This window comes from Rhinopithecus bieti, unplaced genomic scaffold, assembly GCF_001698545.2.
Source record: "Rhinopithecus bieti isolate Rb0 unplaced genomic scaffold, ASM169854v2 scaffold_39856, whole genome shotgun sequence".
NCBI classification, from domain to species: Eukaryota; Metazoa; Chordata; class Mammalia; order Primates; family Cercopithecidae; genus Rhinopithecus; species Rhinopithecus bieti.
In genome coordinates, this window is record NW_016816291.1 from 61,660 (window position 1) to 75,953 (window position 14,294).

Sequence of the window (14,294 nt, forward strand, 5' to 3'; positions counted from 1 at the left end):
TGCACATCAGCAGAAACTCTGGAGTTTGAGGTGGCAGAACAGTCATAGCATTGACGATTCCAATAGGAAAATGTATTCCACCATACAGGACTGTAGAGTCCAGGGAAATCATAATACCAGAAACAGAACTCCAGTTTCATTCTCACCCCTAGTACTCCACTGAGAGCTTTTTTTTTTTCTCCTGGGGTTGCCAAGAGAGTGTCTATAAAATCATTAGGAACAAAAAAAATACACAAGATTAGCCCTGATATTTTAATGGAAATACTGACCAAGTTTACAACATTTCAAATGCAAATCACACGGAAAGGTGACTAAGTACAGAATACCAAATGTGATTTAAAATAAAGATAACCTGCTGCTGCATATAATACAGATTGGGTTTAGAGCCTGGAGCTCAGATGTCAGACAGCAGGAGGAATAAAAATGATACTTGTGAAAACCCAGGCTGTAGGTGAAACTGTCTTCTGTTGGTTGCACTGGTGGGTTGGGACTTTCTCCTGAACTGGCCTTGAAATCCTTTTCTGACCTGCAGGCAGGTGCTCTGGATGTAACACTGCAGGGGCAGCAACAGCCAGGGCTGACCCTGATCACACCCCACCAGTTTCCCCTATGGTTCCAGGTCAACATGACCTTTCTTGAGGGAACACAGGGGAACAGGTGAATCATTTCTGAGAAAACCTCAGGATCTTTCCCTGAAATCAGTACACATGACCACTCCCAAGTCAGACATTGCCCCAGTTTTGCCCTAAAATCTTATCCCACAAAGCTCTTTTTGGCACCCTACACTTCGGCTCACAGTCTCCTCTCCCCAATACAAAAGAAGCCTAAAATCAGGCTGGCTTTGGTGGCTCACACCTGTAATCTCAGCACTTTGGGAGGCCGAGGTGGGAGGACAGCTTGAGGAGAGGAGTTTGAGACTAGCCTAGGCAGCATAGCAAGACCCTGTCTCTACAAAAAGTTAAAAAATTAGCTGGGTGTGGTGGCATGCAGCTACTCAGGAGGCTGAGGTGGGAGGATTGCTTGAGCCTGGGAGGTCAAGCCTGCAGTGAGCTATGATCGTGCCACTGCACTCCAGTGTGGGTCATAAAGTGAGACTTTGTCTTTAAACAATAATAAAAGCCTAAAATCAGGTTTACCATGTAGTTTGAAAATCCAAGAGCCAAAAAATTTTCTTTTGGTGGTGGTGGTGATTTTAACTAAAAAGCAAACATAAAACACACAAAACATTGCTGCTTACAACTAAGACTTGCGTAATGGTTGCTGAAGAAAAATCCACCAGAGTACTGGGAGGGGCTCAGTTGGTCTTTGTTCAGAAAGTCCAGGTTAACCACATAGAAAAATTCTAATTATTCATGTTTAAATGCTAGTTTAAATTTATGTAATTAAAAAAATAGGTATCCCATTTCAAATTCTCTCCCTCCCAACCCCATTTATAAGGTAAACCACATGCCTTATACACACTTTTTTTCAAATACTGGTTTGGTATTTAAGTTGCTCACCCCCATCCATCACCAATGTGAATAAGAAAAAATATATAGAAATACAAACTACATAGCTTGACAGCTTACCCAAATATAAAATATTTTCAGATAGTTGAACAAGGGGAAAAAACATGTACTAAAAGACTAAAGTATTCTAAGATTTTGGAATATTTTGATTTAGAACAAGTAACAAGTATTTAAAGCAAAATCCTGTTTCTACCCTGGATAAGGAACTGAAGCCAAAATCCCTGCTTCACAGTATTTTCTGGTGAGGACAAGGGACGTGGGTTGAGAGTTTATTCCTTAAGTAAGAACCAAGCTTTATTTATTTACAAAAAAAAAAAAAAAAAAAAAAAAAAAGTTGGGGGCAAAGGGGAAGACAAGTTTTACACAAAAGTACTACAATGGTAACTCCCTTTGGTAAAAAGTGTAATAAATGTCTTGTACATCTGTTCATAGGTACTAAATCTGAAGCCACATAGTACTATGGTACACAAGAAGCTAGAGCAGTTATGCTAGCACATCAAAGCATATTTCTTTTAATAAAAAATTGACAGTATGTACATTATGTACAAAAAAACAAGTTAAAATCGTGTGTGTGTGCATGTGTGTGTCAGAGAGTAAAGCTGGTGGATGGCACTAGGGTAGACTAGTAAAGAGGCAGATACAAAACAGTTCCACGGGAGCTAAAAAGGACGACTGATTTGAACTCGTTGAGGTTGAGAACCAGAGGAGAGAAAGGGTAGGCAGCAAGGGATTCGTCAGGAATAAAATCCACAAGATGATCAATCCCAAAGCCAAACTGCAGGTCCCAGATAAAACCTAATGGGTGATCTTAGATGTGCTCAAGTGACCAGAAAAAAAAAATCAAATCCAGTTTGTTTTTTTTTTTCCTTTTGTGGGGAGGGGAGAGGAGCAGTGACCGTGATAGTTCCAATCCATCTGAGTATTAAGTCCTTCCCCAGTCTGTTTTGTAAATGCATCTCCATCCAAAGTGTGAACAGCATCCGGTTCCCTCACTGAAAGTTAGGCCACAGGAGACTCCAGTCTTAGCTCTGCTGGTGTGTGCAAGCAAACTGCACGTCTTTGCTTGCAAGGACTTCCTTCCCCTCCAGGGCAGGCTATACCCAAAACCCTTTGGGAAAAGTTCCAGCTTCAGCTTTGTAAGGTATTCATGTTCCTAACAGGTAGCCCACTTGGTGCCAGGCTGCACCAGCCACACACAGGTCAGGTGGCCATGTCCCAGAGAGGCCCAGTGAGGCTTGAAAGGCATCTTCCTTGTTTCTTCAGTGTGTGAATGCATAGGCCTACACACACACCCCCACACACACCCCAAGTTATCTGCTCTGGCTTTGCAGTTAAGGGGCTTTGAATACTGTGCCGTATTTGACACGATACTTGTTAATGCTCACAAAATGCAGGGTCTCTGTATCACAGGTGGTGGTACAGGGCACCAGGCCCTCCAGCCCCTCACCCATGAGCCACTTGCTGGTCTCTGCTGCCATTTCACGGGGCACATGCTCCTTGGTCCATTTATCTACCCAGGCCTGGAATCTCTGATGTAGACGCTTGCTTACACGCTCATGGGACTGCAAAACAGAAAAAAAATATTTTTTATTAAATGAAGCAGAACCAAAAAAGAGCCCTTCAAATACAAAGCCTAATCTTCTAAAGGAACAAAGGAGAGATTGGGCTCAAGTCTTAGATACTGTTTTGTTTTCTTTAAAAAAAAAAAAAGGATTTTCTGTTTAAAGAGAAGTTAAAGAGGTAGTAAGAACATAGAACATGTGAGGGCATGAAAATCCATAAAGCCTCCAAAGAAATGTGAACACAGGCTCTGGGCTGAAAAAGCTCAGTGTTCTCAATTTTAGCATGCATTAGTATAACCTAGGGAATGTGTTAAAAAGACACATTTCCGATGAGGCGCAGTGACTCACGCCTGTAATCCTAGTACTCTGGGAGGCCGAGGCAGGCAGTTCTCTTGAGCTCAGGAGTTTGAGACCAGCCTGCGCAACCTGACAAAACCCCATCTCTACAAAAATACAAAAATTAATCTGGCGTGGTGACACAATCCTGTAGTCCCAGCTACTCAGTAGGCTGAAATGGGAGGACCGCTTGAGCTGGGAGGTGGAGGTTGCAGCGAGCTGAGATCGCACCACCGCACCCCAGCCTGGATGACAGAGCCAAACCCTGTCTCCAAAAACAAACAAAAAACCCAAAACCCCACACTTCCTTGGTTTTACCAATGTGCATTTTAAACCAGCAACCCAGCTGATTCTAATGTATCTTGGGTAGGACCCAGTGAGCCACTGATCACTTCTATCAGCATGGAGATCCACTTTTAAGCCAGATAGTGCAAAGCAAAGGGCTTAAAACCCACTCTCCCTCCACTGTGTTACCCCACCCTGGCAAGTAGAGTCCAGGATTGTCAGATCTTCTGTAGGGGGTTCTGTTCCCACCAACACACCCAGTAAAAATTTATTGGTGACCACATGCAAGGATACTAGAAGAGATACAAAAACAAAACTGGTGTTGCCCAGTGTCCCAAATAATGTGAATCAGAGACAGGCAGACACACAACACATAGCAAAAAAAATTAGTCAGGCGTGGTGGTGCACACCTGTAATCCCAGCTACTCGAAAGGCTGAGGCAAGAGAATCTCTTGAACCCGGGAGACAGAGGATGCAGTGAGCTGAGATCATGCCAGTGCGCTTCCCTCTGTGCCATGAGAGAAGTACAGCAGACTCTTGAACAACACGGCTTTGAATGGCACAGGGCCACTGATAGGCAAGTTTTCTTCCACCTCTGCCAACCCCGAGATAGCAAAACCAACCCCTCCCCTTCCTCCTCCCTCTTCAGCCTACTCAACAAGATGAGAATGAGGACCCTTTATGATGAGCCACATCCACTTAATGAAGAGTAAATATATTTTCTCTTGCATATGACTTAACATTTTCTTTTCTCTAACTTCCTTTATTGTAAGAATATACAGTATAGGCTGGGCACAGTGGCTCACACCTGTAATCCCAGCACTTTAGGAGGCTGAAACAGGTGGGTTGTTTGAACCCCTGAGTTTAAGACCAGCCCTGGGCAATGTAAGGAGACCCTGTGTCTATTTCCATTAAAAAAAAAAAAGAAAAAAAGAAAAAAAGAATGCAGTATATACAATACACACAACATACAAAATATGTCTATCAACTGTTTATCAGTAAGCCCCCCAGTCAACAGTAGACTATCAGTAGTTCCATTCCGGGGGAGTCAAAAATTATACACAGATTTGACTGTGCAGGGGCCAGTGCCCCAAACCCGTGTCATTCGAGGGATAATCATACATTAAACTGTGTGTTCAACATCTCCCACTTGAAAGTTCTGTAGTCCTTTCAAACTTAAAACAGCACTTTGTCTGTCTCCCAAATCTCATAACCCCTTTCTATTAACAGGTGAGTCCCTAAAATCTCCACTTAAGCAAAACAAAACAAACCAAAAAACCCCAAAACGAATTAGGCACCATCCTTGATGTCCTCCTTTCGCTTACCCCCACATTTGATCCAACACCATCTCTTGTCAATTAAATATCTAAATTATATCTACATCTGGGCGTGGTAGCTCACGCCTGTAATCCCAGTACTTTGGGAGGCTGAGGTGGGTGGATCACTTGAGGTCAGGGGTTCGAGACCAGCCTGGCCAACATGGTGAAACCCCATCTCTACTAAAAATACAAAAAATCAGCCAGGCGTGGTGGCGCATGCCTATAATCCCAGCTACTCAGTAGGCTGAGACAGGAGAATCGCTTGAACCCGGGAGGCAGAGGTTGCAGTGAGCCGAGATTGGGTCACTGCACTCCAGCCTGGGCGACAAGAGCGAAACTCTGTCTCAAAAATAAATAAACACATAAAATCTACAATGTAATTCTTCCAATTCCACTGCCACCCTAGTAGTCTGGGTGGTCCCCAAATCTCATTTGGACAAGGGCACCCTTTTGAGTGGTCTCTGCTCTTCCAACTTTATACATACCCATCTCCACTCTCCTCATAGCACTCTAAGCTATCTTTGTCAAATGTCCCAATGCATCTCAAACAAACTCCAAACCATGGCCAATTAGACAAAGTAATGTGGCCTCTGCCTACCCTTCTAACTTCATGCAACCTTGAGTCACAATGGTGTCTGTAATTTCTTGAATATGCTATGTCCTTTCCTCCCAGCCTTGTACTTGCTGTTTTGTCTAGAAAACACCCATCCTCTACTCTTCACCAGGCTAATTCCTTGTCATTATTCAGGCCTCAAGCATCACCTCCTTTGGGAAGCCTCCTCCAGTGAAAGCAAGGCCTATATGCTAGTTACCCTTGATCACTGCACCTGATTTGTTTCCCTGGTAGTGCATATCATCACATTACTTCATCTGCTCAACTTCATGGCTGTAGTCCCACGGCCTGGCATAACACCCTGTACACAGCTGCAGCAGGAAGGTTTCACAATTGAGACAGAATGTAAAAACAGGTAGAATTCATACAAGCAAAAGATCAGATACTACTTGAGATGTAAATACTGGGAGTAAATTCACTAAAAAGGTGCCACCAGGTATTTATGTGCTCTTACGGGCTGAAGTGTGTTCTCCCTAAAATTCTTATGTTGGCTGGGTGTGGTGGCTCACGCCTATAAAGCTAGCACTTTGGGAGGTTGTGTCAGGCAAGACTCTGTCTCAAACAAACAAAAAATCAAATATTGAAGTCCTGGCCCCCAGTACTTCCAAATGTGACCTTATCTGGAGGCAGACACACACACAGGTAGAAACACCATATGAAGATAAAGGCAGGGATCTACAAGCCCAGGAATGCCAAAGATTGCCAGCAAAGAACCAGAAGCTAAGAGGGGCCTAGAACAGATTGTCCCTCACAGTCCTCAAAAGGAACCAACACTGCTGACACCTGACTTTGGACTTCTAGTCTCCAGAACTTTTGTCGTTTAAGCCACACTCTGTGGTACTCTGTCACAGCATCCTTAGCAAACCAATATACCTACTTCCTCAGCTAAGTCTCAGCTCCAAGAACAGGTTTGCATAAACAAAGAGAAATAATCAGAAGACTCTGGGCCTCCCCTGCTCCTAGCTAGGGTGGCAGATGTGTACAGAAATTACAGTTACTGGTTCTCACCTGATGAGCCCGGAGCAGGGCAGTCCTCCGATACATATAGTCCTCTGATTTGATCACATACACCATCTTGTAGGAATTCAGCTTGAATCTACACTCCAGCTTATCCAGACTATCCACATTCTCCATGGTCTTCTTACTGTTTCCTTCCTTCCCTTCCTTTTCCTGCTGCTCTCGACCACGCTGACATTTCCGGATCCGCCGTAGATTCCTATGGCAGAAAAGCCCTGAAGGATGAGAGCTCGTCCAGACACAGATTCCCGTGACTTCCCCCAAGTGAGTTTTCTTTATTATATGCTTACATAGTACTGATCCCAATTTGTTAAATACATACAAAAATGTTCAGTTGTTTCATTGCAAAAAAAATTTCAACTGCAAAAGTACACAGAATAAAAAGTAGAAATCTTCGCCCATCCCCTACTTGCCTTAGCAGATGCAGCCAGTTAAGAGTTTTAATGAGAAACTTCTGGGCCTCTGTCTGTAAATTTACACATGTAATTACCAGCTATAATTCTGCTTTGGGATTTGTTTTTAAGACAAAATAGGATCATACTATATATTTTGTCCTCAACTTTTCACTTACTGTCATAAGTATTTTTTCATTTCATGACAGATTTGTCTTACTCTCTTTAACTGCTGCAGAAAAATGTACCCCAATTTATCATTCCTTAACAGTTTATTTCAACTGAGGTTCCTCATCTGAACCACGTAACAAAAAATTATTTGAATGCCTGTTTTTAAAACTTTCCCCAGATGATATAAACTAGTGCCACTCTACATACACAAGAAAGAAGATAATTCACATGAATGGATGCCCTGAGGGGTGGGAGGCTCGCTAATCTCCTCAACATCCAGTGAAGAAAGGTTATCAGCTAGACAATTATATTGTTTCTCATAACTTGCTATTAAAAACACTGCTTCAGGTTGGCCATTGTGGCTCATGCCTATAATCCCAGCACTTTGGGAGGCAGGTGGATTGCTTGAGCTCAGGAGTTTGAGACTAGCCTGGGCAACATGGCAAAAACCCCTTCTCTACAAAAAATAAAAAAAATTAAGCAGGTGTGGTGATGTGTGCCTAGAGTCTCAGCAACTTGAGAGGTTAAGGTGGGAAGATTGCTTGAGCCCAGAAGGTGGAGGTTGCAGTAAGCCAAGATCCCACCACTGTACTATAGCCTGGGAGACAGTCAGATACTATCTCAAAAAAAAAAAAAAACAAACAAACCCAAAATATTGCTTCAGTGAGTATCTTTGTATACATGTATTTCTGCAGACAGTAGTTCTTTGTCCAAAGGGTTCCAAGACCCTTTCAGGAGATCTGTGAGATCAAAACTATTTTCATAATAATACTAAAATATTATTTCCCTTTTTTGCTGTGTTGACATCTGCACTGGCACCATAAATGTAATGGTGAATAAAAATGGTGGTGGTGGCGCCAAACTGTATTTGCAATATCAAACAAATTGTTACCAAATTCCAGTATCAATCTATATACATCACTGAGCTTTTCATACAGTTGTCAAACTCTATTGGTTTATCTTGTACCATGAATGAATCCTTTTACTTCCATGATTTTGTAACTTCATGCGATTGTGATTTAAGTCTTTGAACTTCACACTGACCGTACAATGACATTAAGTGAAAAAAGCCAGTTTCACTTAAGAAGGTTTCTGATGGGCCAGTCACAGTGGCTCACACTTATAATCCCAGCACTGTGGGAGGCTGAGGCAGGCAGATCACTTGAGGTCAGGAGTTTGAGACCAGCCTGGCCAACATGGGGAAACCCCATCTCTAATAAAAGCACAAAAATTAGCCAGGCATGGTGGCGCGCATCTGTAATCCCAGCTACTTGGGAAGGTGAAGCAGGAGAATCACTTGAACCTGGCTGGTGGAGGTTGCAGTAAGCCAAGATCATGCTACCACACTCCAGCCTGGGCAACAGAGTTAGACTCTGCCTCAAAAAAAAAAAAAGAATGTTTCTGATGAAGGAGTAACATTTTTTATTAAATCCCAACCCCTTAGTTTACATCTTTTTAACACGCTGCGTGATAAAATGGGAACTACATATAAAGCACTTTTGTGTGCTAAAGTACAATGGTATTCTTAAAGAAAAAGTACTTGAGCAATTGCTTGAGTTGTAAGTGGATCACCATTTTTACCTGAAAGAACTGACTAAATATAGTCAATCTCAGCCAAGTATTTGGCAGATGTTTTCTCAAAAATGAACAAGGGAGCCTATCACTTCAAGGAAAATAATGTTGCCAATAAGATTAGAATTTTCAAGCAAAACTAAGAATTGTGGTGAACTGGTATTAGCCACCCTGAGCTTGACAGCTTCCCAATACTTAAAGATCTGTTTGATGACCTAGCGATAGTGATATTAATTAATGTGATTTTTTTTGGAGACACTGTAAAATATATCAACATTTAGTAGGTCTGTACAACTTAGTGAGCTAATATTTCCAAATAGCCAATTGCATAGTTACAAAATCATAGAGAAAAAAAGATTCATTCATGATACACATGAATGAGAGATCTCAGTGATGTATAAACTGATATTGGAATTTGGTAACACATGTGAGAGACACATGATGATGGATTTTGACAACTGTATGAAAAGCCCACTGATGTATAAATTGATATTGCTACTAACCTTTAAGAAACTATTGGCCAGGCGCGGTGGCTCACGCCTGTAATCCCAGCACTTTGGGAGGCCGAGACGGGCAGATCACGAGGTCAGGAGATTGAGACTATCCTGGCTAACATGGTAAAACCCCGTCTCTACTAAAAATACAAAAAATTAGCTGAGCGTGGTGGCAGGTGCCTGCAGTCTCAGCTACTTGGAAGGCTGAGGCAGAAGAATGGCGTGAACCCGGGAGGCGGAATTTGCAGTGAGCCAAGAAAGCGCCACTGCACTCCAGTCTCGGCGACAGAGCGAGACTCCATCTCAAACAAAAAAAAGAAAGAAAAAAAAAAAAGAAACTATCACTGGGGTCAGGTGCAGTGGCTCACACCTATAATCACAGCACTTTGGGGGGCCAAGGTGGGAGGATCACCTGAGGTCAGGAGTTCGAGACCAGCCAAACCAACATGGAGAAACTCCATCTCTACTAAAAAAACAAGAACAGCTGGGCGTGGTGGCACATGCCTGTGAAATCCCAGCTACTCGGGAGGATGAGGCAGGAGAATTGCTTAAACCCAGAAGGCAGGGGTTGCAGTGAGCTGAGATCGCCACTGCACTCCAGCCTGGGCAACAAGAATGAAATTCCGTCTCAAAAACAAAAACTATCACTTGTAGTTTTGTTGTCATATCAAAGAATATCCAGTTATCTGAAGGATCTGAAAATATTCCTTTTTCCAGCTACACATTTGCGTGAGACCAGATTTTCTTCACATATTTCAACCAAACAACATAATGCAACAGATTGAATGTAGAAACAGACATGAGAATCCAGCTGTTCTTCTAGTAAGCCAGACATTAAACAAATTTATGAAAGACAAGCAATGCCACTCTACTCACTAGTTTTTGTTTTGAATTAGCTTTTCATTAAAAAATATTATTAAAAAATATAATGGGATATATATATATATTTTTTGGAGGCAGAGTCTCGCTCGGTTACCCAGGCTGGAGTGCTGTGGTGCGATCTCCACTCACTGCAACCTCTGCCTTCCAGTTCAAGCGATTCTCCTGCCTCAGTCTCCCGAGTAGCTGGGACTACAGGCGGCCGCCACCACATCCAGCTTTTTTTTTTTTTTTTTTTTTTTTTTTTTTTGAGACGGAGTTTCGCTCCTGCCACCCAGGCTGGAGTGCAGTGGCCGAATCTAAGCTCACTGCAAGCTCCCCCGCATCCCCGGGTTCATGCCCATTCTCCTGCCTCCAGCTCCCGATGTAGCCCTAGAGGACTACACGGTGCCCGCCATGTCGCCCCGGCTAGTTTTTTGTATTTTTTTTTTTAGTAGGGACAGGGTTTCACCATGTTAGCCAGGATGGTCTCGATCTCCTGACCTCGTGATCCGCCCGTCTCGGCCTCCCAAAGTGCTGGGATTACAGGCTTGAGCCACCGCGCCCGGCCACCCAGCTAATTTTTTGTATTTTTAGTAGAGATGGGTTTCACTGTGTTAGCCAGGATGGTCTCGATCTCCTGATCTCATGATCTACCGCCTCAGCCTCCCAAAGTGCTGGAATTACAGGCGTGAGCCACCATGCCTGGCACAATATTGTTATTTTTCAAATGAATTAAAGATTGAAAACATTTCTTTGTTTTTATTTCTAACTTGGTAAATATTACCAGTATAATCCATATAAACAAAAGCTTTTGGAGAACTCATGCTCTAAGAGTGTAAGGGGTCTCAAGGCCAGTAAGGTGAGCCCCTTAGCTGTCAGACAAATAATTAAAAACTGAAATTCTGGAGGGAAGGTTCCATATACTTCAACTATCCTGCCACCAGAACGATTATATCAATTTCTTTTTTCTCACAGTACATAAATGTGCCTCCTTCCTCACATCCTGGTGGGAGACACATGATGACAGGTTTATTGTAGTATGTTATTAGCATGGAGCCTGTTTTGTTGAGAGGAATCTGACACAGAGCAACTGCTCAAATGTGTTAAATGATTCCATGAATGGAAAACCTGGCAGGGCCCATTTTCCTGGTACCCCTTTGCCCATGCTCTCATTAGGACTCAGTAAGTCTAGTAACACTGGGATGATATTTTCTTGGAAACCTAAGACATAAGATTTCAATTCAAAACTTTTAGGAAGGAAGAAAGCCATTCTACCCATTTTATACTTCTTAAACTCTGTTTTCATATACTTGGAGGATCAGTATCACAATCTGCCTATATACAGAGGGAACATTTTAAAAATTCTGTGCAGAAAAGAGTTAATGTAGCAGGCCTAAGACTGCTATTCTTTGAAAAGCCTGCTTATAAAAGTTGGCCCTTGGCTAGGGGCTGGGATCTTGGATTTTGGGCCATGTTCTACCATTCCTTAACTCATGTAAGTGTCACACTGTACCTAAACTATCTGTACAAACTCTATAGCTTATGCTGAAAACCTGCTTTCTTTCTGAGAGTTTGGGATTTTGGTAGATGCTAGACATACAGTGCTTAGATGACTAGATCTCAATAAAAATCCTGGCATAGTCTCTAATGAGCTGCCCTGGTAAGACAGCATTTTACATGTGTTGTCACACTCATTGTTGGAAGAATTAAGAGTGTCCTGTGTGACTCCACTGGAAGAGGATTCTAGGAAGCTTGCACCTGGATTCCTCCAGCTTTGCCACAGGCATCTTTTCCCTTTGCTGATTTTGCTTTGCATCTTCTTGCTGCACTGTATCAGTTTGACTATGACTATATGCAGAGTCCTGTGAGTCCTCTTCCATCGAACTGTGGAGACTCTAACACACATTGCCATCCAAAGTAGGGTGGTTATTGTTGATTCTCTATAAGTCTCACCTCCCGGATCCTTTGACACATGCTCCAGGTAAGCCCATGTTGTGACAGCCATATAAACCTTGAATTAGCATCCCCGGCAGATAGAACAAATGAATAAAATATATGAAAGCCAAGAACGTGAAAGTCATTTAATTCTCCATTCCTCAATCACGCACAGTACGGACTGCTGACAGATGACATGGCTCACTCACCTGGGGAGAAATACTGGTTTCTGTGCTAGATGTTCACGAAGCTCAGGAGAGGTAGTATCTGAATTCATGTATCGCTCCACGTAGTCTGACCAGCGCTAAGATGGCAAACACAAAATATAGGTGGAAGGAAATCACAAAAACAGCTCATAATGCATTGGGTACTCTAGTAAATTCTATGACTACAATGCCCCAAATTCATAAATTTCAAGATCAAAAAAGTCCCTTTCTATAAAGACATGATTGTTAGTAGGTACTGGAACACAGATTAAAAATTCTGTTAGCCAGCAATACTGTTAAGTTTCTCTGAGGGGCTAAGGTTATCGGAAGTCATAAACAGGTAGAAGCTGGCTCAATGACAAGTTTTATTTCCCCACAGAGGATTTTGTTAAAGAACAAAATTTACAGTGGCAAATGTGTGAAAGTTTCCTTCACATTGCAATCTAGATTTCTGACATCGCTTTAAAAAACAAAAATATCTGCCAACAAGCCAACATTCCCACCAAACAGGTCATCCCACATGTCCCCCGCAACATCATACATATGGCCTGCATCTCTCGTGTACATTATCTGCCATAACCAATTATGATAATCACACCTGTCTATTCAGGGGTTGAAAACTCTGTGCTTTATCAGTCCAATATAAAGTAAACATGACCCAAAGAATCCAGATGACACGAGAAAGACAGTACCTCATTTGTTGTTTTTTATACTTTAGGAAAAAACAGGAAAGCTGCCAACCATAAGACTTACTTAGAGGAGATAGCTTTACTAAGTGCAAGATGAGGTTAACATCTATAACCAGGCAGCCCTTCTCTTCAGCTAAAGACGTGGCTGGATTGACTTGTACTTTAAGCATCCAGGTCCTGACCCTTAAACAGGCCTAAGGTGCCTTGGCCTTTTGGCAGACAGGGTCACTGGACAGACTCTCAAGACACGCCACCTCTGCTTGGCACCCGGGGTGTGTGATGCACTTGCTCATACCTCTGCTTCCACAGGGTCATCCGAATTCTCCTCTTCTGTGTCCAGAAGCTCAATAGTCAGCTGAACCTGGCCTTGGCTCTGAATAAACATAAGCTGCAAATAAGAAACCTAAGCGTAAACAAAAGACCGTCTCTATAGCTATCATCTATCCTCTCAAGGAAATGAGAGGTGCAGAGGCAATAAACTTAGTAAACTTTGCTCCAACTGAAGAGACGAGGAAGATACTAGATCTTGGGAGGCCAGTGATAAAGGCAAAAGTCTACACTTACTACAAGTAAAATGAAATATGTTAAAGGAAAAAGTACCATTTCCTGTTTCAAACTTCTAGAATTTGCTAAAATAATAATCAATGCCAGTAAGAACGTTTTACAAAACAAATATTTTGTTAGAAAGAAATACGGCACATGTAGCCAGAACCAAAAAATGTCAATGCTCTGTCCATTGATAATCCCACTTCTAGGACATAATAGACAAGGTAACTATCAGAATCACACGGAGAAGATCAGAGCCTGGAAGGAAACCTGAGAATTTTTTATTTCACCTTTCTTCATTTCACACAGAAACAAAACTGAAATTCAGAGAGTTCTGGTTTCTCAACGCACACCACTAGTCAATAAACACACAGAGTCAGAAGCTAGATCTAGCTCAGTGTTCTTTTAAAGCTTTAAAAAATGATCTCTGCTAGTAAAGCTTACAACCTGACAATAACATAACATATACACACAAATACAGTTACTTCCAAAATAGATTTCGGGGGATAGGGGGCAGACCCTGCATTTTTACAATTTATAATTTAAGAATTGCGCCGGGCGCGGTGGCTCAAGCCTGTAATCCCAGCACTTTGGGAGGCCGAGACGGGCGGATCACGAGGTCAGGAGATCGAGACCATCCTGGCTAACACGGTGAAACCCCGTCTCTACTAAAAAATAAAAAAAAAAACTAGCCAGTCGAGGTGGCAGGCACCTGTAGTCCCAGCTACTCGGAAGGCTGAGGCAGGAGAATGGCGTAAACCCGGGAGGCGGAGCTTGCAGTGAGCTGA

The 14,294-nt window shown here is 42.5% G+C and overlaps 1 protein-coding gene across 1 annotated transcript in view; it reads right to left on the reverse strand.

Moving 5' to 3' along the window:
- Positions 1–238: 238 nt before the first annotated feature.
- Positions 239–14,294, reverse strand: part of SIN3A (SIN3 transcription regulator family member A) — an 88,571-nt gene continuing 74,515 nt past the window's right edge. Inside the window, exons 18-21 of the mRNA XM_017854781.1 lie at positions 13,256–13,363; positions 12,275–12,369; positions 6,632–6,839; positions 239–3,070 (exon numbers count right to left, since the gene is read on the reverse strand). Of these exons, the coding sequence (XP_017710270.1) occupies positions 2,840–3,070; positions 6,632–6,839; positions 12,275–12,369; positions 13,256–13,363 (642 nt within the window). The 3' untranslated portion in view covers positions 239–2,839. The remainder of the gene's footprint in view (positions 3,071–6,631; positions 6,840–12,274; positions 12,370–13,255; positions 13,364–14,294) is intronic.